Source organism: Miniopterus natalensis, chromosome 11 (assembly GCF_054644295.1).
Source record: "Miniopterus natalensis isolate mMinNat1 chromosome 11, mMinNat1.hap1, whole genome shotgun sequence".
NCBI lineage: Eukaryota > Metazoa > Chordata > Mammalia > Chiroptera > Miniopteridae > Miniopterus > Miniopterus natalensis.
The window spans coordinates 25,641,230-25,667,389 of NC_142091.1; the positions used below are offsets into that span (position 1 = coordinate 25,641,230).

At 35.6% G+C, this 26,160-nt stretch overlaps 1 protein-coding gene across 1 annotated transcript in view; it reads left to right on the top strand.

Moving 5' to 3' along the window:
• Positions 1 to 19,484, top strand: part of SLC36A4 (solute carrier family 36 member 4) — a 35,129-nt gene extending 15,645 nt beyond the window's left edge. The window contains exons 8-11 of the mRNA XM_087821611.1: positions 70 to 168; positions 3,260 to 3,429; positions 7,205 to 7,374; positions 15,372 to 19,484. Coding sequence (XP_087677737.1) covers positions 70 to 168; positions 3,260 to 3,429; positions 7,205 to 7,374; positions 15,372 to 15,679 — 747 coding nt within the window. The 3' untranslated portion in view covers positions 15,680 to 19,484. The remainder of the gene's footprint in view (positions 1 to 69; positions 169 to 3,259; positions 3,430 to 7,204; positions 7,375 to 15,371) is intronic.
• Positions 19,485 to 26,160: the final 6,676 nt, after the last annotated feature.

The window sequence follows — 26,160 nt, forward strand, 5'->3', positions numbered from 1 at the left end:
TTTTTGCTTTCATTTAAAATTCTTTAAAATAATTATAGATGTGACTTATTTTTTTCTTTCTTTCTCCAGAATATGCCAGATCTCCACAACCTTCCAATAGTGGCCGGTTGGAAAAAATACCCACTTTTTTTTGGTACTGCTGTATTTGCTTTTGAAGGCATAGGAGTGGTAAGGATTTAGTCTTTATTATTTCTTAAAATCTTAAATCAACACAAAGATTTATGTAGTCAAGTTACATTTTAAAATGCATGCTTTTCTTTTTTGTTTCTATTTTATTTCTAGAACATGATTTACATTTTGGTATGACAGACTTGAATTATAGTTTAATTCTACCACTAACCAAGAATTTAGTCTTAGACATATCACTTAAACTCTCTAATTCTCTTTATCTTAATCTGTAGCATGACATTAGATGATTTTTAAGATTTTATTATGGAAAATTTCAAGAACTAAATTTAGAGAATAGTATGATGAACTTTTATGTAAGCATCACCTAGCTTCAAAAACCATTAACTCATGGCCAATTTTGTTTTATATATATTGCGTCTACTCTGCCACGCCTGGGTTATATTCAGACAAATCCCAAACATCATATTGTATAGATTAGATGATTTGAAGTGAATTGAAATTGTTTTAATGTTACTATTTCATAAGAAGAGTCAAATATAAATTCTCCCTTTAGATTTATGCATATCATGCTTGTTTTGAAAAATAATGTCATAAAGCTAATTCCAAGAGATACAAGCATCCTGAGGATTTTAAGATCTTAAATATTTCCATTCAAGATGGTTCCAGTTTTTTTAAAGCCTAGAATGTGTAGATTTGTGGCAAATTGAATATTTGTTTACTCCATAGCTTATGTTTCATAGTGTGATGGTTTGTTATGGGAGCAAAACTTCTTATAAACACTGTTTATATGAACCATAGACAAAATAGATCTAAAAAACAATTTTACACCATTTTATTTGGGTTTCTGCTGTCTGAATTCCCCTTTAGAGAACTGTCACAAGTTCTTACAGCTCCACTTACCACTGCTACAGGCATATTTCATTCAGATTTTCATTTCTGTTTTTACCTACTAAGCTTTAGTTAACTGTTGGACATTTACAGTTAAGTGTTGTTTTTCTGACATATCAATCAACTCTAGAGCCTGACACATACTTTCTTATGCAAAAACAGCTTTACTTTCTCATTTTCCTATTTATTTTAGTTTTACTTTCTTTTACTTTCAATCTCTCAAGCTTGAAACATTGGATTAATTCTTTTCACTCTGTTACTAGTTTCCTTATTCCAGTCAATAATCAAGGCATGCTGATTCTTCTTTCATGTTTCCCCAAATCTGTAAGTCAGATTATATATATATAGCACCTACAATGCTGCTTGACACAGAGGCAGCCTTTGTAAATGTTAGTTTCCTCCCCTTTTCCTTTTTCTAGCTTCAGTGGCACCATTCTGGACTGTAGCCCCTTATTTCAGGCCTGGATTATCTCCAGAGCATCCAAATTGTTCCCTGTTCTCTCTCCTATTAACCAGTTAATATCTCCATATGGATCTCACTTATTCACCTGAAAAATGGAAATAATGTTAGAGTTATTATCTCATAGGGTTATTGTAGGATGATGTGAGATGCTACATGCAAAGCTTTTAGAAAAATGTGTGGCACACTGTAAGCTCTCAGTAACTAATTGCTATTATTATGATGGTTGTGTCTTTTATAGTATGATCAAATCATATGGCCAAAATCTCTTAAGATTTACCTAAAAACTTTTAGCTTTTTTTCTTTTCCTTTACTTTTTTACATAATGAAAACAATTTGTTGATCTCACTAAATTAATAGACAACAGATACAGATGGAAAGACAAACAATTATAGACATGTGTATAGATGGGTTACTTTACATATGTTTTCTAGCACTCTCTACTGAGAGGCCCCATAAGCAGTGAGATACCCCATATCAGCAAGCACCCGGAGCACACACAGATCTTGATTTCTAAATACAGTACCATTCTCAACAAAGAACCAAAGTTCTTTGGAGAAATGGCTGATTCTAGGGCTGAAGCAAGGAAATTCAAGATGAGTGTGGAGCTTCTTGTAGTGCCAGAAAGTATGGAAGTGCTCAAAAACCAAAAGAACGGAGGCAGGGCAACAGGACACAGAAGCCAACCTGACAGAATTTACAATAACCAAAGCTGGAAAATATGAGTAACAAAGTAAATTAGTGTTTTGGATTCATACTCAAAGTATAAAAAAAACGTGAATCCATACTAATATAAGTAAATGATTAAATAAGTACATAATTTAATCAAATAAGGGGGACTTTCCAAATAATTTATGTAACTACTCTCCTTCAGGAAGTATAGCTTAATCCCCCTAGTCCCTGGAGGGTAGGCTGGCTGCCTCGAGTGACTTGCTTCCAAAGAACAGAGTAGGATGGGAAGAAAAGAACTTGGAAGCAGAGAAACCTGGCCAACACTGCCTTAACCAAGTAATCACAATTAACTTCACTACTGATAGCTCCTATTGATTATAGGTGTGATGAGAAGGGCACTTCACCCCTGTGGTGTCCTTTTCTAAAACCTACAAATCCAGTCTTGTCATGAGGAAAACATCAGACCCAAATAGAGGGAGATTATGCTAAATACCTAGCCAGTGCTCCTTAGAACTATCAAAATAATAAGGAAAGATTGAGGAACTCTCACAGACCGAGGAGACATGGTGACAAAATGCAATGTGGTGTCCTTGGTGGGATGGACCCTGGAACAGAAGGACATCTGTAAAAACTAGTGAAATCCAAACGAATGTATCAGTGTTGGTTCTTAATTGTAACAAATGTACTTTGGTTGTGTAAAATGTTAACAATAGAGGAAAGCGTTCAAATTTATATATTTTTAAAAACAAGCAGGTTTGTCTGCTAAGAACTGGTTTTAAATTTTTTTAAGGAATTAAAAAATCTGTAGTATAAAAAATATAAATACATATATAGGGTGTCCCAAAAATGTATTACATACACTTTGAATAATTATAAAGGCAGTGTTTATTAAAATACATTTCATTTTCAAAATTGAGCTATTAGCTGTTAAAGTGTGTATCCATATTTTTGGGGACACCCTGTATATAAATAAAACACCTAGAAAAACACTACAACAGTTATAATTGTTTTAAAGGAAAATATAAGGTATAGAAAGATTAATTTGTATATATATAAGACAAGATACTAGACTGTTTTAAGTGATTTGTATTATTTGCATTCTCTTCTTAGGTCCTTCCACTTGAAAATCAAATGAAAGAATCAAAACGCTTTCCCCAAGCATTGAACATAGGCATGATAATTGTTACAACTTTGTATATAACACTAGCTACCTTAGGATATATGTGTTTTCAGGATGACATCAAAGGCAGCATAACTTTAAATCTTCCTCAAGATGTATGGTAAGTAGCTATGAGTTTCTTAAACCTAGTTTGTATATTTTATGCATATAGTTTGCCAATATTTGATGATAAAGGTGAACCCTTGGATTTATAGTTTAAATGTATGAAATTTTATGGATTTCTTTTCTTTATTTGTGTAGTCTAAAATATTTTTATAATCTTCAGAGTAGACCACCTGTGATTTTATAGATCCTTGTGGGATTTTTTAAAAAGATTAAAAATTCTAGGGAGTTCCAAAATTGAGTAAAGTAGAAGCAAAAAACATGTATTCTTTTAATATGGACACTTTAAAAGTTTAACACTTATCCTTACTGCCCAAAAATCCAGCACTCTGGGTTCCTGATAAGATAATATAGCCTGTTACTTATGTCCCCCACCGTTTTACTGGTCAGCTTAATATTGTGTGTACCCCAGATCCTTTCAGAACACAGAGCACATTATAAATAAATTAAATAATATGGTGTCTTAATATTCTTTTTAATATTAGCACCATATTCTGCTAAATGAAGCGGTATATAGGGTTTTTCCTTCTTCCAGGAATTGGTTTTTGGAGATTGAAAAGAGATACTGGCAGTGATTACCGTGCATACTTGCTCCCTTATTTATAAAATGAAAGGTAACTCTTTAGTTTTGATAAATGCAGAGAATAAATGCTAAATTAATTAATGTCACGTTGCTTTAGCTGCTTGAAACCTTAAATGTTAAATATCTTCTGACTGGCTTCCTGATGAAAGTTTATCTGCCATTCAGTAGTCATTTGAATCCTGGGTCTTTATTTAGAGTCAAACCTGGTGTCAGAATAAGTGTATGTAAGAAGCCATTCATGATAGAGGGAAGGTACCGAAGAGTAGTTTCCAGGTTGCACAAGGGACACACATGCAGTGGGTTTATCTTTTAATTACAGTTTTACTTCACCTATAACATATTTTATAAATGTATTTCAATATGAAAACAGGATCAAATGGGTATCTTTCATAAACAAGATATACAGTTGTTTAGCATTATTTCATTAACTATGTTTTAGTTTATTATATAATTTTGTTTCCTTTAAATGTGTTTCTTTTTTCTTTTTTGTTCATAATTTAATATGGACTAGAAGTTTATACAGCTTACTATAAGAATCAAGGCTAAAATTATGGTAGTTTAGTTTTTCTTTCCAAATATTGCACAGTATTTAGAAAATAGAATGATATTTTCTATCATGTAGAATGATATTTAGACTGAATCTTAAAAATAATTTTATAAATAAATTGGACAAGTACTTTTAATGTCAAATATAAAACGTAGGTGGAACAATCTCAGAATTCTTTCCTACTCTTGGTCACAAAAGTATTTAAAGAAAATCTTAAGGGAGAGGGGACTGAAGTGGGCATATGCATGCACCTCAAGCTAAGATGTGCCTGTCCCCAGAGAGTTAGGAACATGGTGAAGGAACAGTGGGCAGGAATAAGTAGGCAAGGCTTTTGGTGTTCACAACTGAATCGCGATGGGGTGGTACTGTCCCTGTGGTAGCTCTAGTTGATATTTCTCTTTTTCTGCATCCCCTTCTCACCTCTCACCGTACTAATTGCTGTTGCTCTCCCGTAAGAATGGAACTAATTGTAAATCTTGATTAAAAGGGGACTCTTAGATCATTGTTTCTATTTAAGAAAGCCTAGCTAGATACCTGCTTTTCATTTAGAGGAATGCCTACTACAAGTATCCTAAAACACAAAATCTGGAAAAGACGGGAAAGCAAGTCAAGATAAATATTTTCCTTTAGAGAACTGTTGAGTAATTTCTTTTCATTGTGGAAATACGCCTTTTGTGGCCTGTAGTTATTTCTACGTGGTCTCTGCAGCTGGGCAGTTAAAATAATAGCCGCGACTGAGGGACACTGGAGAGGGGATGCTTGTCTTTTTACAGTGATAGCCTTCTGTAAAATAAGTTTGCACTAGAATAATCATGGGATTATAGCTAAGATTCCTTTCTCTGTATACTATGTATTAGTCTTTTTGTCCCCTCTCTTCCTGTGCTTCAGGCGATGGGCCTCAGAAGGTAGAGAATGTGCAGTGTACTCTATTGGTGGAGAATGGAAGCCCTGTCACAAGAGCCTAGGGGACTAACAGCTACTAGCTGTGAGAAGCTGTAAGGGGCTTTTGGTGCCATGTTAATTTTAAATCTCAAAGTTCATAAGGGGTATTTCTAAAGGAAAAGATAAAATTAGAAAGCAGCCTCAGGATAAGGCAAGTATGGATTAGAGAGGCTCCAAGTTGTTATATCCTCAATCTTGCTGAGGCTTCATCTTTTAAAACTATTTTGAGTAATGTTATTCAGTGTATTGCATTTAGCTTTTGAAGCAAAGAGTAAAGTATTTTAAAGATGACAGTGAAGTAAATCCACAACTTTGAGCTAGAAACCTGCACAGTGAGGGCAGGAACCCTGCCTCTTCTACGTTTATGATGCATCTCCACAGTCTGGCGCATTGCTCAGCATTTATGAGACATGCAGTAAGAGTTTGTTAAACAACGTCCCTGTTATCTGATAATATAACCAAGGCATCGCCACTAGTCCCAGTTGAGTGATGTTTTAGCAGTGTTTTTCCAAGATTTCCACTAAAGTAACCCAAGTAGCAGAGGAGAGAAAAAAAGCATCTCCTTGGGAGTCTTGGGGCAGTACCCCCAAATAGCCAGCCTCAAGCATTGCATCAGTTCATGCTCTATTTAAAAAAATACACCTTTCACATTCTTGTTCATAATCTCTAAGTTGCTTTTTATATAAAAATAATTCCTCCTCAAAAAGCCTTTTAGTAAAGCTGATGCTTCAGAATGATGCACCACATTAGCCCAGAGCTGTGAGAACCCCTGGTGCTGCCACATTGGGAGGGAATTCATATATTCTGTACTGTTCCTTCTGTCCTCTCTTTCTCACAAATTCTTAATCATCTTCTTCCAATATTAAAGTTACCTGTAACTAATAACCCTGGCCCAAACTACCTCTGCCTTTTCTCATCAGAAGGACTATTAACTATATTAAATTCAAAAGGAAGGGTATCTACCAGATTCATATATTTATCTAACAGATACTGTTTATTGTATGCGTTTTGTATACTAGGGACTGTTCCAGGCACTAGAGACACAGTGCTGAACAGATAAAAATCTCCTCATAATGCTTACTCTAGTGAACGTGCTGCAAAAGTTTAGTGGTTCAAAGCATTCAGCTAGTGGTGAACACCAGATAACCCTGGTTGTCTTTTAGCTGAGAATGTGGTGAGGTTCTTGATAAGGATTGTAGTTAGTCCTCAAAAAGGCTTTTCTTCTTAACAGAGCTAAACCATGATTTGTATCATGAAGGGTCCAAGAGGGACACTGAATTATTAGATTCTTTCCAGGGGTAACTTCTGTATGCAGCCTTGAGAAAATCAATCAGCAACTTCCTAGGTTAGCTTTTAAAAACTTGAAAAAAGGGTACAAACTTTCAGTTAGTTACAAAATGAATAAGGTCTGAGGATCTTATGTTTAACATGGTGACTATAGGTGATAAATAATACTGAATTGTATAATTGAAATTTGCTGAGAAAATAGAACCAAAGTGTTCTCACACCCCCCAAAAAAAAAGTAAATGTGTGAGGTGATGGGTTTATTAACTAACTTACTTGTGGGTATCCTTTCACAGTGTATATGCATCTCAAATTACCACGTTCTAAACTTTAAATATATTGCAGTTTTATTTTTCAGTTGTACCTCAGTTAAAGCTGGAAAAAAAGAATCACTAAATTGTGAACGTTTTTAAACAGGTTATATCAATCAGTGAAAATTCTCTATTCCTTTGGCATCTTCGTGACATATTCTATTCAGTTCTACGTTCCAGCAGAGATCATTATCCCTGTGATTACGTCCAAATTTCAGGCTAGATGGAAGCGAATCTGTGAGTTTGTGATAAGGTCCATCTTGGTTAGTGTTACTTGTAAGTATCACTACATATTTATATCATAATTTTTATTGTTGAATTTTGTATACTAAAGCAACTTAAAGTATATTTTTGAAATATTTTTGAATAATTTTATTCACCTAGCTGGGATACTTGTTGGTTTTAAATTTTATTACTCTGCTACTATATAAGAAAAACACAACCAGATACTATCATACTTAGAAAAACTAATTAAAGGATTATTTTGAAAGTGACATCAGTGGTGATTAAAATATAAGTATATTTAAATCAAATGCATGAGGGACCCCTTATACTGTTGATAATACATTTTACTTTGGTTCTAGTTTTCCTCAGGTTGTTTGGGGTCTTTTTGTTTGTTTGTTTGTTTTTTTACTATATCTTTATTGATTTCAGAGAGAGGAAGGGAAAGGGGGAAAGAGAGAGAGAGAAACATTAGTGATGAGAGAGTCGTCATTGATCGGCAGTCTCCTACACGCCCCAGGCTGGGGATGGAGCCCGCAACCCAGGCATGTGCCCTGAACAGGAATCAAAGCAGGATCTCCTGGATCCTAGGTTGATGCTCGGCCGCTGAGCCATGTCCAGCCGGGCGCCTGAGGCGTTTTGTTTTTTTTTCTGCTAACTTTTGTGTATTTAACGGTGTAACTCTCCATGACTACCTATGGAAATGGGTTTTGTTTTTGTCTTTAATAATTTCAGTGTGTTATTTACTTATTATTCGAGTGTATATAATGTGTTATTAAGATTTCCTCCACAAGCATTAATAATGGAGACTTGTGAAAGGGAGTTTGGTATAGTGGAAAGAGCATGAGTTTTGGAGTCATACTAACCTGATGGTTCAAACTCAGGTCTACCACTTTCTTGCTGGTGTCTTTAGGGAACTTGCATACCATCTTTGAGCCCCTCTTTCCTCAACTTTGAAATAAAGCTAGGACTTCCTTAAGCCATTTTTGTAGAGTTTAAAAATACTAACAAAGTAGCAGGAAGTTATTGTCACCATTAGTGGTATAACTACAAATAGGAGGATAACGGCAACACTGAACTAACTAATGAGACTGCCTAGAATGGTATCAGTGACCTGGCTACTGGTGTTCTGGGGGAATAAGCAGCTTTGGAAATTCTGTGGAAGGTACTTGTAACCATGTTGGCCATTCAAGGTTAGAGGATGGTAAAGCTAGAATTTCTGGGCAACTCTGTAAATTATATTGAGCAGCTTGGGGTAGAGTTTGTGCCTAGATGTAAAGAATTGGGTGTTACATTTTGTTTGAAGAAAAAGCAACTGGTTAAAGTAGATAAATAATTGTTTTATCATTGCAGTTTGCATACTATATTAGTTTCAGGTGTACAACATATTGATTCGACATTTATATAATTTATAATGTGTTCTCCCCACTGTCTAGCAACCATCTGTCACCATGCAAATTTATCACATTATTGACTATATTCCCCTTCACCTTTTCCACCTATCTCTCTACCTCTCTCACCTCCGGCAGCCATCAGTTTGTTCTTTGTTTCTATTGTAATTTTTGTTTTGTTTGTATGTTTTGATTTTTTAAAAATTCCACATATAAGTGAAATCCTGTGGTATTCATCTTTCTCTGACTTACTCACTTAGCATGATACTGTCTAAGTCCATTCATGTTGTTGCAAGTAGCAGGATTTCATTTTCTTATTGATGAGTAGTATTCCATTGTATATATATATAGGTACCATCTCTTCGTTATCCATTCATCTACCAATGGATACCTCTGTTGCTTCCATGTATTGGCTATTATAAGTAATGCTGTGATGAACATAGGAGAGCATATATCTTTTCGAATTAGTGTTTTCCTTTTCTTAGGATAAATACCCAGGGTCCTATGGTAGTTCCATTTTAGTTTTTTGAGGAATCTCCATACTGTTTTCCATAGTGGCTGCTCCAATTTCCGGTTCCACCAACAGTACACAAGGGTTCCCTTTTCTCCACATCCTCGCCAACACTTGTTATTTGTTGACTTTTTGATAATATCCATTCTCACTGGTGTGAAGTGATATCTCATTGTGATTTTCGTTTGCACTTCCCTGATGATTAGTGATGTTGAGTATCTTTTCAGTTGGCCATTTGTATGTCTTTGGAGAAAGGTCTCTTCAGGTTCTCTGCCCATTTTTTATTGGATTATTTGTTGTTATTGAGTTGTATGAGCTCCTTAAATATTTTGGATATATCAACCTCTTATTGTATATATCATTTGTGAATGTATTCTTCCATTCAGTAAGTTGTCTTTTTGTTCTGTTGGTTTCCTTTGCTATGCAGAAGTGTTTGAGTTTGATGAAGTCCTATTTGTTTATTTTTGCTTTTGTTTACCTTGCTTGACATATATAAAAATATATTGTTTTACTTTTGCATATGGTGTAAGAGTAGTCCAGTATTCCTTATACCACTCGTTGAAGAGATTGTCATTTCTCCATTGTAGATCTTTGCCTTCTTTCTTGTAGATTGACCATGTAAGTGAGGGTTTATTTCTGGGCTTTCTCTTTTGTTCCATTCATCTGTGTGTTGGTTTTTGGGCCAGTACCATACTGTTTTTATTATTAAACTTTGTGGTATAGTTTGACATCAGGGAGTGTGATAACCCCAACTTGGTTCCTCTTTCTCAAGACTGTTTTGGCTATTTGTGGGTTTTTTGTGTGTGTGATTCCATATAAATTAGGATTATTTGTTCTAGTTCTGAGAATGCTGTTGGTATTTTGATAGGGATTGCACTGAATCTGTATACGCTTTGGGTATTCATTTTAATGATACTGATCCTTCCAATCCATGAATACAGTATATCTTTACATTTATTTGTTTTCTTCAGTTTCTTCAGTGTTTTCAGAGTTGAAGTCTTTCACCTCAGTTTATTCATAGGTATTCCTTTTGATGCAGCTATAAATGGGATTTTCTTAATTTTTCCTTCTGTTTGTTATTAGTATATAGAAACACAACCGATTTGTATAAATTTTGTATCCTGTTAATATACTGAATTCATTTATTAATTGCTAATTTTCTGGTGGATTCTGTATGGTGTTCTGTATGTAATATCACATCATCTGCAAATAGTGACAGTTTTACTTCTTTCTTTACAATTTGGGTGCCTTTTATTTATCTTGTCTAATGATCATGGCTAGGACTTCCAATACTATATTGCGTAATAGTGGTGAGAGTGAGCATCCTTGCCTGTTTCTTATCTTAGAGAAAAAACTTTCAGCTTTCCACCATTTAGTATAATTTTAGCTGTGGGCTTGTCATATATAGCCTTTATCATGTTGAGGTAAGTTTCTTCTAAGCCCACTTTGTTGAGAGTATTTATCATAAATAGATGTTGAATTTTGTCAAATGCTTTTTCTGCATCTATTGAGAAGATAGAATTTTTATTCTTGGTTTTGTTGATGTGATGTATCACATTGTTTGGGGGATATTGAACCATCCTTTCATCCCTGATATAAATTCCACTTGATCATGTTCCATAATCCTTTTAATGTATTGTTTAATTTGGTTTCCTAGTACTTGATTGAGAATGTTTGCATCTATGTTAATCAGGGCTATTCACCTGTAATTCTCTTTTTGGTAATATCTTTATCTAGTTTTGGTATCATGGTAAAGCTGCCCTCATAGAATGAGTTTGGAAGCAGCCCTTCCTCTTTAATTTTTTCAGATAGTTGGAGTAGGTATTAATTCTTCTTTAAATGTTTGGTAGAATTCACCTGTGAGGATGTCTGGTCCTGGGCTTTTTTATTTATTTGTTACTCAGTTTCATTGCTAGTAATCAGTCTGTTCATATTTTCTGTTTCTTCTGGGTTTAGTCTTGGAAATTTGTATGTTTCTAGAAATTTATCCATTTCTTCTAGATTATACAATTTGTTAGCATATAATTGTTCATAGTATTTAATGATCATTTGTATTTGTGTTTTTCATTTCTAATTTTATTTGGGCTCACTGTTTTCTTGATGAGTCTAGCTAGAGGTTTACAATTGTATTTATCTTTTCAAAGAACAAGCTCTAAGTTTATTGATCTTTTCTATTTTTTTGGTCTGTATTTCATTTATTTCTGCTCTATGTTTTCTTACTTCTACTTACTTTGGATTTTCTTTGTTCTCTTTCTAGTTCCTTTAGATCAGGGCTGGGGAACATCTGGTCCACATATATGGCCCGCAAAATCATTTGGTCTGACCCTGCCAAGACAACCGCTGGCAGGACTCGAAAATCAATAAATCTAGGAGCATTTTTTGTAGCAAATTTTTAAGTTGATAATTTTGTATGGCTTGTGAATGATGTTATATCCAAATGGCCCTTGGCAGAATAAAGGTTCCCCACCCCTGCTTTAGATGTAAAGGAAGATTATTTGGGAATTTTCCTGTTTCTTGAGGTAGGCCTATTTAGCTATGAACTTCCCTCTTAGAACTGCTTTTGCTGCATTCCATAAATTTTGGGAAGTTGTGTTTTCATTTTGTCTCAAGGTAGTTTTTGATTTCCTGTTAGATTTTTCTTTGACCCACTGGTTATTAGTATGTTCATGTATTTGTGTTTTATCCAGTTTTCTTCCCATAGTTGATTTCTAGTTTTATATTTTGGTAAGAAAAGATGCTTGATATGATTTCAATCTTGAACTTATTGAGGCTTGTTTTGTGGACTAATGTTGTCTATGCTGAAAAATGTTCCACATGCACTGGAGAAAAATGTATATTCTGCAGTTAGGAGGTGAAATGTTCTGAAAATGTCTATTAAGTTGCTCTAGTCTAATGTGACATTTAAGGCCCTTATTTCCTTACTGATTTTCTGTCTGGATGATCCATCCATTGAGGTAAGTGGGGTATTAAAGTCCCCAGCTGTTATTGTATTACTGTTCATTTCTGGCATTATGTACATTAATAATTTATATACTTGGGTGCTCCTATATTGTGAGTATATATATTTACAATTGTTATATCCTCTTCTTGGATAGACCCCTTCATCATTATGTAATATTCTTGTCTTTTTAAATTCTTTGTTTTAAGGTTTATTTTATCTGATACGTGTATTGCTACCCAGCTTTCTTTCATTTCTATTTGCACGGAATATCTTTGCTTATCCCTTCACATTTAGTTGGTGTGTGTCTTTTGATCTAAAGTGAATCTCCTGTAGGCAGCATATCAATGGGTTTGCTGCCATGCTGTGTCTTTAAATGTAAATGGACTAAATGTTCCCATCAAAAGTAATTATTGATAGGTATGTGCTTATTGCCATTTTGTTTTTGTTTTCTATTTCTCTTGATCTCTTTTCTTTTGGTATGCTGGTTTTCTTTAGTGTTTTGTTTGGGTTTCTCTTGATTTTTGACGTATTTTTTGTAGGTTGTGGTTACCATATATGCATCTATATCTGTAGCAGTCTTATTTTAAGATCACATGTGTTTAAGTTCAGATGCATTCTAAAAGCACCAGTTTCTCTCTCCCCATGCTTTGTTATTAATGTCATGTTTTATATCTTTTCTGTGTGTGTATTCCCTATTTATTGTAGTTATTTTGCTAGTTTTGTCTTTTAACCTTTTATCTTTTTAAGTGATGGATTCACTATGTTTATTATGTATTTGCCTTACCAATGATATTTTCCCCTCCTGTATTTTCTTATTTCAGGTTATCACCTTTTCTTTTCTGCATAAAGAGGATCCCTTAACATTTCTTGTAAAGCCATTGAGTGGTGGTGAACTGAGTTTGTGCTTATCTGGGAAGCTCTTTATCTCTCCTTGGATTCTGAATAACCTTGCAGGGTATAATCTAATTATAGGTTCCTTTTTATCAGACCTTTAACATTGCTGCTGAGAAATCAGCTGATAGCCTTATGGGGTTTCTCTTGTATATGACTTGTTTCCTGCTTGCTGCCTTAAAGACTGTTATATCAGATAGCCTTTATACTATTCATTTTAAAAAACTCTTTTTCATTTTGATTGAGTGCTTTCCACTACTCTTTCAAATCTTTATTATATTTTCTAACTCTTGAAGTTCTCTAGTCTCCTCTCAAGTTTGTTGAGCATCCTATGACTGTTTCTTTAAATTTTTTATCAAATGATCTTTTTAGTTTTTCCTTGGGGTTTCTTTTTATTCATTTAGAGCATACTCTTCTGTCTCCCCACTTTGTTTGATCTTCGGTGTTTGTTCCTCTAAGTTAGATGAGATAGCTCTCCCCCCCCAATCTTGACAGAATGGCCTCTGTAGACTCTGGGGTGGTTGGGGGTATGTGGGGTTGCTGGGATGCTGCCTGACCAGAAGTTGCAGATTCTGGGTGGTATGGCCTGGTACATGCAGGCTTTCCTGCTGTGCAGGGTGGGGCAGCCCTGTAGGTTTGTGCTACAGAACCCTGCTGATTCTGCTTTGGATCCAGGTGTCCCCACACCTTTTGTTTTGATTGACTGCTGCTGCGCTGGGAGCCCTGTGTAGGCTTGAGGTGCAGCAGCACTCTCTCCCTCTTCCTGGTGGGGAGAGGGGATGACTTTCTGCTCTGCATACTTGGCTCACCCTATTTTTTGGATTGACTGCTACGAGCTCGTCAGAGCTGGACCACAGCACCAAATTCCCTCTCACTCCAGGCAGGGCTGCCCAGTGTGCATGAGCTGGGGCTCTCTCATAGTTCTGCTTTTGCTCCCAGTGGCAGCCCAGTGAGTACTTGGCAGTCATGGCCTGGTGAAGGGGAGCCTCAGCACCCTGTTGGGCCTACTGATTATGCTCAGGTTGCGGGGAGGGCTGTGCACATCGACTATGGCTTATTCTTGTTTCCTACTGAGCTAGTTGGGGATGTGCTACTGCAGCCTTGCAGGTCAGCCAGAGTGCCTGGTACAGCCTCCCGTTGAGCTATCCAAGTGCGGGGGGCATGTAAACAGTGGTGCTCACCGGCTCCTCTGTTTCTGATGGTTCCCTCAGATTTCTGGTGGGCTCCCACAGTTCCTTAATCTTTTCTATTTGGTGTTTCTCTCTCTGTTGTGCAGAAGCTGTTCATTTGTCTCTCAGGAGGAACTGCTCTAAATAAAGGTGTACATTTGGGCATTTGATGTGTTCATGGGAGGGAGCAAACTCCATGTCCTCTTTCACTGCCATTTTGGATCCACCTCCTACAATTATTAAAACAGGAAGTTAACATTGATACAACCCTACCAACTAATCTGTAGGCCTTATTCTGATTTTGCCAGTTTTCTCACTAATATCCTTTTCTGACCCAGGAACCAGTGCAACATCCCACTTGATTTAGTTGTCATGTCTACATAGTATCCTCTAGTCTAGTCTTTACCTTTTTCTCTTTTTCTTCACTTTGACACTTCTGAAGTGTAAGTTTGTAGAATTTCCTTCAATTTAGATTTGTATGATGCTTTCTTATGATTAGGTTGAAGTTAAGCATTTTTAACAAGAATTCTACAGGTGATACTTTGCACTTCTCAATGCATTACACAATGGTATCATCATGTCTTAGTGATGTTAACTTTGCTTAGTTGAGGTGTTTGAGAGATTTCTCCACGGTAAAGAAACTTTTTCCCCTTTATAATTAGGGAGATACGTTGAACTATGCAAATAACCTGTTTTCACACAGTTTTTGCCTACTAATTATAGGATCCTTCAATGATTTTTCCTATAACAGTTAATGATTTTCTATTTGATTAATTGAAATTCTGGTGTAAAAAATAGCCAGCTCTTCTCTCAAGTTCATTTAATGATTTGTTTATATCACACCACCTCAATGAACTGATTGGCAGAGTAACGAAAATGCTTTGGAAATAAACTATCCAAACTTTTTTGCCCAGAATCTTACAGCAAAACATTAAAAGTTTTTAATATTATAAACCCTGACAAGTCAATCCAAAAGTGTCACTCACCGTTTTTTCATTTTTACCTCTCAACAAAGTATGACATTCTTCCTCAAGCAGTTTAGTAGTGCCTACCTGCATTAATTAACTTTAATGAATTGAAAACATCTATACTTAGTATTCATGTAAGTATTAAATATTTAAATAAAGACACGTCTTTTCATTTCCTAGGTGCTGGAGCAGTTCTCATTCCTCGTCTAGACATTGTGATTTCCTTTGTTGGAGCTGTGAGTAGCAGCACACTGGCCCTGATCCTCCCTCCTTTGGTTGAAATTCTTACATTTTCTAAGGAACACTACAATATATGGATGATCCTGAAAAATATTTCTATAGCGTTTATTGGAGTTGTTGGTTTCTTGTTAGGTACCTATGTAACTGTTGAAGAAATTATTTACCCTACTCCCAAAGTTATATCTGGTACTCCACAAAGTCCCTCTCTAAGTTTGAATTCAACATGCTTTACATCTGGTTTGAAATAGTTGACATGGAATTATGAGTCTTCTACTTTTGTCTCAATTCTGAAAATGATTAAAATAAGAACTAGCAGACTACATTGCCATATACTTAAAAATAGAAGCAAACTGTTTTCTTTTGGCACAATATTGGTATTTTGGCAGTAAGTTGTAATTCTTTACCAGTAGTGATAAACTGTGGCAGATTCTTGGTTTTAAATATTAGCAGTACTTTTTAAAATTAAAGAATAAAAACACTTCTGTTATTCTTTATTCAGTCAGAAATACTTTAACCAAGATCTCTTTATTGCCATGCTACACTGTTTTGCCATCCAGTTGAGGAGAGAACAGGATTTCAACAGTAAGAATTAAAGGACATAAGTAACAAAAAACTCCAGGCTGTCCCAGTGGATGTCAAAGCATACTTTGTGTATAATGTAAAAATATCTTGATTATGTTTTTGAGGGTCAAATACTTATGATTAGCCCTGGAAGTATAGAAAACTCTCATTAACCATAATGTTAGCATCAGAAAACCATAAACCAGAATTATTTTTACACTGTTCTATAATGGCAGTTGATCTTCATAATGAAAACTACAAGGCACTCTGCAAGATGCTGCCTTAGTGTTTCCATTAAATTTGAAAGAGACTTTAAAGTTACCCAACACAATTCCCTTATTTTTCACCTGAGAAAATTGATGCCCAGAAAGGTTCAGTAACTTGGTCAAGAGAACTGATCATTTTATTCCCAAGTCTAGGATTTTTTTTTTCACATCACATGTAAGAAAAAATGAATTCAGTTCAACTTTAGTGTCCATTTAATTATTTTTAATACTTTGAGAGCCAGTGATCTTTGAATAGCATATGTGACCTGCGCAGAAAATCAGAACTCTAAGAAGCCTGCACTACAGCTATATAATCCTCAACAAGGGAAAGAAGAAATTTTTTAAAAAAAGAGAAACCATTTGCTGGTTTAACGGCTGACTGGTAGAAGGTGCCCCCTGTTTGTGGCTTGCGCTCTTATTCTTCCCTTTCTAGGTTTTTTTAGGCACCATTCTTTTTAATGACAGAAAATAGATATCTGACAAAATACAGGATTTGTTCAGGTTCCAGCCCTGTGGCTTTGCTCTTATTGATAAAAATGGGCAGAATATACCATAAAAAGATCCATACTTAGGAAAATAAAGACATTAATAAACTGTCCACTAAATATTGAGATACCCTGTTTCTTCCAGAGAAATACTTATTTCTATACCAAATTCCTCAAGCCCAGTTATTAGCCAAAACAAAGAAACTCTAAGTGTAAAACTAAGTATCCTGCTTTTTAAAAAAATTCATACTTTAAAACATGTTGAATCTTTTTATTTTTTTATTGTTCAAAACATGTTGAACCTTTTAATCAGGCTGGTGGTAGGTACTCTAATTTGTAATAGTACAAGATATCAAGATCATATATATTTTATATTTTTATATGTAAATGTTAACTTAGTTCAAGTATTTTCTGCTTATATCCCGAATGAGTCAAGTAAAATCCTAAGGAAATATCAGAAACTTTATTTTGGTACAAATACATATGAATCAAAACCTTTTTTAAACATTTGCATTATTACCAATAATTGTTTGTGATACTTTTAATGTCAAAAATGTTATGTTGAGCATTTAGCCATATTGAGAAGATATGAAAGACATAAGGAAAAGTAATTGTCATTGAAACTAATGTTATATAATTTTGAATCTAAGAATAAGGAGTTTTTTAAAAAAAGTTTAGTGGTATAAAATGACTTGAAAACCATTATTTAATAGAAAGTACTATTGAGTTTTGGTTAGCTGTCTTTAAATAGTATTTTTAGTCTGTGTATGAAATTTTTTTATACGTGTACCTGTTTATTCTCCTTATGAATTCATCTAATTCAATGAAATTTTTGGTTAAATTTTATCTTTTGTTATGATAAAGTCAGCATGAATAAATGTTGAGCACATTATTAACCAGGCCTCCTCATGCAGTGAATGCTGAACTAACACCCAGTGCTTAATTCACTAAATTATCAATACTTTAGGCACAAGAGAAAAGTTTAAATGCAGAAAAGAGGAGGGGCTAAAAAGGGAGGGAGTAGTTTTAATTCTTAACAGGAAACACTATTTAGATGTAAAGTATAAATGCACTCTTAGAGTTTTGATGATGTATTTTATTTGTGAAAAAATCAGTGGGCAATATTTTCCCTCTGAAAATTTTAGTTTTAATGAGTCATAACATTTTCTAAAGATTTTTAGAGAAGATATTTTGATTAGAAACCAGCTTTTGCTTTTTATATTAGGGCCTGGAAAAATGAGAGTGATTGCACCTGCCAAATTTGTTTGGTATCTTTGCTCCATTACATTGCGGCTAAAATTACTTCTGCCTCCACCATAAAGTCCCCTCCTTCTCTGAAAGCTAATCAGGTGTCTGAGAGCCTTTCCTACTACTGGGGTCAGGGAGAGAAAAGAAAGCTTTCTTTACCTCTGATAACCTCTGTTCTAAGTCAGTTACCACTATTCCCTTACATTCAAAAGGGTTTCACCAGTTTTAAAGTTGACTTGTTAAAACACTGGTTATCAGACATTTTTTATCAGAGGATCTTTTCCTGACATGGCCAGATTTCTCCACAATTAAATAAGAACTAGGGTTTTTTCTTGGTTAAAGACCAATCTGTATAGGTGTTATCAAAGGAAAGAAGTACTGTATTAGCAAGTGCCATGTTATAGTTCTGTCCTCATTGGAATCCCCTTTATTAAAACTATTTCTGCCTCTCACCTAAGATGCATTTAACATTTTGTAAGCATTTTGTGCAATGTGCATGTTGTAAACTTTTTAACAGGGCCTAATTTCATTCAGTATTTTCATAATAGTTACTGAAAAGCTCTCTAACTACAAAGTACTCTAAAATATTAACTGAAATATCAATTGAAGTTCTACATCAATGCCATTTCTAGCTGTGGCAAAAGCACACGTCTTACCGTAGCTTACACTGTAGTGTCCGTCAGTACAGCATCTGAATAGTGCATTTGTTTACTGACAGTCTATACCCACATTAGGTCTTGATCTTAGTTCTCCTTGCTCTAAAAGGGAGAAGATACAGAATAGAGATCATTGAAAAAGGTAAAATTACTTATGAATACATTCTGTTGAGAAAAAATAATTTGATAAAAATATAGAGCATTTTTAAAATGAGTTTTTAAAAAACTAAGTCTATTTTAATCTTTCTGGATTACCTAGTGCCCCCTTCATAAGAAAATGAGAAAGTTAAAAAGTATAACAAGATACTTCCTAACATTAAATGGCTGACTGTAATAGTTAATACTTTGGCAATACAGTTGTTATGGTTTAGGCCACTAGTGCTCACCGGGCTAAACACCTTTCTGGAAGTGACTGGTTTTTACCAAGGAGATAAGAAAACATGCTTAAGAAATTACTAGAAATGCTACACATTGCCCTATGATGACATAACTATTTTTAAAATTAGCTAGGTTTTATGCACACATACCAGTAATCTATCTGAATTAGATACTAATACTAATGTACTATTTAAATTGGGTCCAAACACATGTGTTAAAAGATCATTCTGAAAATTATTCCATTAGAGTTTTCTTGATAATAGGAAAATGTTTATACCATAAAGAAATTAAGCTGTGGATTTTTGTTTTTCAACATGATTGTTATTTTGAGTGAAAACTAAATGTCACTGCACTTGTCAGTTTTGTTCTTTTAACTTATTTTTCTTTATAATATGAAAAATGTCTTAAATTACTCTAACTTCTGAATTTTCAATAAAATATAATTATTTTGCTTGCAAATGCCTTTTAAAATAAATTGTTTTCTATAAGGTTAAAAGACATTGACAAATGTCATAAGCTGAAAATGGCATTAGTATATGTAATATTCTCATAACATTTTAGTAAGTCTTTGTGGTTAATTCTTTGTCATGTGATCTTCAACCTTGGAGCTGATATTATGTACCTCTAAGAGCAGATGTTGATTAAAAATGAAAGGACATACGTAAACTCATGACCTGGACTTCCTACAGAGTAAATGCAGAATGAGCAGTCTGCAAATGCTGCATTCATGATTGAATTACCACTTTTTTAAGGTAAAGAATATCAATCACACTTTAATACATTTTGCTTGCATTATTCCAACCTCATACCCAAGACTATAAAGATACTTATACCTTTATAAAACCACCAACCAACCAACAAAAACCAGAGTTTATACTTCCTACCCATTGTTTTAAAAAAATCACGTGACCTAGAATGCACTAGAAGGCAGGTGGTCCATTTGTCTGAAAAGTAGAAGTATCTCCCTAAAGCAGGGGTGGGGAATGTCCGGCCTGCAGGCCTTATGCAGCCTGTGAAATCATTTGGCCTGGCCCTGCCAAGGCAACCACAGGCGAGACTCTAAATTCAATAAATCTAGGAGCTTTTTTCATAGCTAATTTTTAAGTTGATAATTTTATATGGCCCACGAATGATGTTATAATTATCCAAAAGGCTCTCGGCAGAAAAAAGGTTCCCCATCTCTGGCCTAACGTATAACATCAAGCCCTGATGAGTATTTTCCTGGCCTTTTGAAACCTGAGAGTTCCTGCTTGTACGGGAGTCACACATGCAGTGGTTTCTCAGGATCCGCTCACAAAGAAGAGCGTTCTCTGGCTGTTCTGAGAAACTACCTGTTGTCAAAGTGCATCCCAGTACATGCCACCACTGGACCCCAGGAAAAATCAAGAGTGGGAAGCTGTAAATGTTGGGAAAGGTGACTGTCTAAATGATCATTTTTAGAAATATCTAGAAATGAAACATGAAAATAGGAGTAGCAATGGAGCCCAGCCAACGTTGCTCAGTGGTTGAGCATTGACCTATGAGCTAGGAGGTCATGGTTCGATTCCCAGTCAGGGCACATGCCTGAGTTTCAGGCTTGATCCCAGTAGGGGGCGTGCAGGAGGCAGCTGGTCAATGACTCTCATCATTGATGTTTCTATCTCTATCCCTCTCCCTTCCTCCCTCCCTCTGAAATCAATGAAAACATATTTTTTTAAAAAGATCAATGGATATCTGGAAATTGAAATTAATTTAACTGAAAATCCATTTTCTCCATATATTGTCTTTCATGTGTTATTCACACATAAAGTGGAGTGTGCTCTATGACCACAGTTACTTTCCAGTATAAAACAGATGAATTTTCCCACCAGAAGAAAACAAGATTACATTCGTCATGGTAAAAACAGACCCAGGTCACCTCCTTCACAGTATGCTTGTAGACTAGCTACCCAATGTTGGTGGCTGGTCAATATCTATATTAAAAGGCCTTGCTGAGATCTGAAAATTATTTTGGAGCCATTCTATAGACTGTAGGTGTCTTGTGCTCATTTCTGACAGAGGCCCAGATTCTTATAAGATTAGAAGAGTAGCCCCAAAATGCAAATCCACATACTGGCTTGGTTTTCAGAGATTAATTAGCAGTCTACCATAAAATCTGATTGTAATTTTATGTTTAAGGAAACAGTGAAAATTGTAACTATGATCAACTTGCAGCTACTTACTGTACACCTTTTCAGCACATTCTGCCAAGAACTGGACAGTGAATATAAGAGACTGCTTTTCCCCAGTGAGGAATGCTGGTTGGCAGAAATAAGGGATGGGGAAATTTCACAACATTAATAATGTCAATAAAGACCATTTCTATCATTTCAAATGTATGGTGTATCTCAGCAACACCCTCAATTATTTTGACAAGCCTGAACTTATCACTGCAGGGCTGAACTACAGCCAATTTTCAATGGTGAGGATAAGGTGTCAGGATTAAAACAAGACAAACCAATGCCTTAGTCACTAGGAATTAGACTCATTCCCAATAACTGATGATTTTCCTTATTAGAGAAAACAAAGCAGTGAAATCTTGGGTATGTTTAAAAGCCACATCAAGGTGCTGTAATAAAGAATTGCTTGACAGAGCACAATTGCAAACAAAGAGTAAATTAGGAATTTGTTATTATGCCCAAGTAGACCCAATCAAACTGCCAGCCTTGATTCAATTGTGGACTTAAGAGTTTAAGGTACTTACGCATTAAATCTCTCCATTAATTCTGGGTCCATGTTTGACCCGAATATCCAGAATTATCAGATGGAGCCATCAAATACTTGCTAACATTCCCAATCACCTGTAATTATTATTTTAATCCTATAATTTAGTAGCAAAGAGGCAAGAAAGAAATGTACCACATGTAGAACCTAATGCTTAAATTACTGAGCCAAAAGCTTAGCAGAAGTTTAGCAATGAGATCATTTTTCTTCCACTGACTTGAACTATTCATTCTTACCATTAATATTATGTTCCATTTTTATAATTTACATGCTTATGTCTCTTTCTATGCACTTAAAATTAGTGGTCCAAGAGTACACTGAGTAGTTTGGGGATAACAAAAGTTTGAGAAATGCTGGTCAGAATGTTGCTGGAATGAATGGCTGAGGGAATTCTCTAAGAATACACAAGGCCCGAAAGAGGTGAAAGAGTGGTGTTTTCCCTGGTTGTAGCCATAGGAAATTGGGAATAAGTGTTGAGACTTGATGCAAGGCAAGAAGTGTTACAAGTCCTAAGATTTGCATTTGATAAAGACAGGGAATATGGGGATGACTGAATCCTTAGAGACTTTAAACATAACTCATGGAAATAATCATATTGGTGTAAAATAAACTGCATCATTACTCATCATAAAAACTGAGACACTAACAATGACAATGGGTCAGAAAACATTAAATCTGCCAAATGATGCTAACAATTTTTCCTTGTGACAAGACGATTCACTTGCTCAAGTTCTAACCTAAACTAGCCTGAAAATACTGCAGTTTTGTACAGTATTCAGGATACCTTCTTTCAATGATTACCCTGATAGAGCTCACTAAGCTTCAGGGAAAAAGATTTTTGATATCTACCTGTTTTTGTGAGCCTGAGGTCTAGAAATACTGTAATAGCAAGAAAGAAGAGAGAAATTGTGTGGATACCAGATCTGGTAATGTTATCATCCTTCAGTTCAGCCCCATTTTCAAACCTGATTAACTCAATGAAACTGCATCTTGATGAGTACAGCTGGTAGGAAAAAACTGCTCTAATGATGTATTAGTCAGGACAAGTAATACAAGTGCTATAACAAACCACTCCAAAAGTCTTAATGGCTTACTATAACAAAAGATTATTTCTTGCCTATGCCACAGTGTGCTATACACTGAGACCCTCTCCTCCACATGGGTTGGGATCCCTGCTCTTTGTATTTTGTGTCACTGCCATACTAAACGTATAATCTCCAAGGTCACCATGGAAGAGGAGATAGCATGGGCAACCTTGCATGCAGTTTTGTGGCCAGGCTTAAGGACATTCCATCACTGCCACCCACATCCCATTGCCTGGAATCTAATCACACAGCCCTGTGTTACTAATTCTAAGAGAGACTAGGAAAGAGTCTCAGCTGGAGATGGTAATAGAAAATACAATTTTATATAAAAAATGGGAATTACCTTAATAAAAATAATTAGATAAAATAATTTATTTACATCCTGCTTTGTTCCAAAAGGAAATATGGAGTAAAAAATATAGTTAATGAGAATGTGTGCCACAAATATGTCCCTATGTATCAAGAGGCCAAATTGAAGATCTCATCAGGTAAAGTTAATTAGGCTCCTGAAAAATGGAGACTCAGTAATTTTTAGTTCCACTGCAGCCTTTGCCTTCCCCTACTTTAATCCACCCTTATATAACCAACAACTATAATGCCTGTCCCATAAGCACCCATCATTTTTTTTCTGGGGGCTTCTAATCAGTCACTTGAGAAAAAGTAATTGTAAAGTGCATTTCTTATTATTTCAATCCTGACCCGAGGATATTTTTTCCACTGCTTTTCAGAGAGAGTGAGAGAGAGAGAAAAAAATTGATGTGAGAGAGACACATCGATTGGTTGCCTACCGTATGTGGGGATCAAGCCTGCAATTGAGGTAAGTACCCTTGGCTGGAATCAAACCCAGGACCCTTCTGTCTGAGAGCCGACACTAACCACTGGGCCAAACCAGCCAGGGCTATAAAGTGCATTTAATGATGTATCTATGGAATAATGGCAGCCATGTTTTCAAAAATATGGGTAAGAATTGTTAAGGTAATAGGATTTTGAATGGTTTCTTTATATTTCATTCATGCAATAAATGTGAATTATGAAATGCCTTTCTGGGGGTTTGTGTGCAACTAACTATACTGCTTAACTGTTCAAAGAAGCCTCTCTGTGCTCTAGTTGTTTAGAGATATAGTTGGGAAAAGGTTTGCAGCAATTTCTGCCAGTAAGTAGCAGCTAGTTTGATGGATAGAAATACAAAAATTGGTAAACAGTGCCATTATTTACAAAAAAGGCAGACCTGGAAGTCCTATGACCCAGAGCTCGAACAAGGGACACGAGGAGGTCACTCCTGATGCAGCTTATAAAATATGAGCAAACACAGGCTGCAAGGTGAAGAAGCTTGCCTTTCAATCAGTCTGACTGTTACAAGAAGGGCAGAGGTTTGGCTGGGCATTGGGAGGATCTGGAGCCAGGGACTCAGATAGCAGCAGAAATTGCTTGCTTTGTCTCCAGGTTGGGGGGAGAACAAATGAGTTGATGTTGGTAGTACTTACAACAGATGGGCATGTAGAAGCACCATGTAAGTATTAGCTATTAGTATGATTACAATCTCTGTTACTAACTTCATGTCAACCTTATTTTCTGGTGAGAAGTGTTTTTTCTACATGGCAGGAAATACAGCTACTGATAGTGTTTATATCTTATTATTTTCTTCACTAGAAGGGGTTTGCCTCAATTTCTAAATCAAATTAGAAAAATTCCACAGGTGTAAGGACAAATAAGTAAACCAACCCTTGCAGGGACTGAACAACAGGTCCAAATCGATAGGGTAGCCAAAGATATCTTAATCTATGGAACTGTATTAAGATCACTAATGTCACTTGCCACTTGGCAGAAGAAACAGAAACCCTCTCTGAAGATAAAATAATTCCAGTCTGTAAAATAGTACTCAAAAATTTTTTTCAAATACTATGTCTGGCACATAATGAAAACCAGGCATTTGAAGACATAAGACAGTAAGAACAAACATCAGCAGAAACAAACTATAAAGACAAACAGGCAGTGACTCCAAATATTAGATTTGACACAAACTTTAAAATAAACTATGCTTATTATGTTCAAGAAGATGAAGGACAAGTCTGGAAATTTCAGCCAAGAACTGGAAACTATAAAGTGACAAACATTATGAAAGGGCTTCTGCTTTCAGGTGGGATGAGGTAACTAGCAGAAGACCAGGACTCCCACCAGAACAGCTAGAAAATATAAATACAATTCTAAAGTCGTATCTTTAAGGCAGTGGAGGACTGCAGAAGCAGTGAGAACTAATGGGCCTAACATTCCAGAGAGGGAAGAACCTTGGAGAGGTGAGATGACTTCTGCAGTCACTTTTATCCCAAAGGCCTGTGCCACTTCTGAGCATGGTAAGGAGGCTGAGCACCTGGTGAAAAGCCTGATGCAAAGTTAAGGGATGCTGTAGGAGAAACTTTTGGCAGAGATGTGGGTTGCCTCAATCACAGAGCTAGTTTCTCCCTCAGTACATTTCCAGAATACTAGGGATGCATGGGCAGACTAAAAAGTTAAAGCAGGAAAACTTTGGAAAAGAAACTTTTTAGCAATCTTGTAAGGCATGGTGAGAGTTGGGGGACCACTGGAGAAAGAGGCCCTATAACTACACAGGGCTTTTATTTGAAACCGGGAAAGCAAAAGGCAGGTGTTCCCAATTGGATTAAAGTAATAAACACCCACGCTACCTGCCCAGTGGAGAGGTAAACCCTTTCTACACCATCTGGAACTTCAATACAGTTTTATACACATCGTCTGGCAACAAATAAAAAATATTAGGCATACCAAAGACTAGACCCTGTACCAAAACCAAGAGAAAAAACAGTTACAGAAAGAGATCTATAGATGATTAAAATATTAGAGTTGGCTAACAAGGATTTTAAAAGAAACAATACATTTTTAATAGATAAAAGGAGAAAATTGAAAAGATGTAAATTTTCCTTAGAGATTTGAAATATGAAAAGAAAATTTTAAATCTGAAAAATATTGAAAAAACTAACTTAAATTTTTGAACACAAATAAAATAACAAATAATAATCCAGGGGTTGGGTTTGACAGATTAAACACAACTGAATAGAAAATTTTTTAAAGAAAAGATAGGTCAGAAGAAACAGAATAAAAAATGGGGAGAGAAAAGGATAAAAATACAAGAGAGGGTAAGAGACAGAAGAGACTGTGAGAGGTGCACCCTACGCTTTGCTGGGTCTCCAGGAGGATAGGAGAGAAACAGAGGGCAGGGCAAACTGATAATGGCTGAGCACTTCCCCAACAGATGAGCTCAATGCACACATAAAATGTTCTGCAAACCCCAAGTA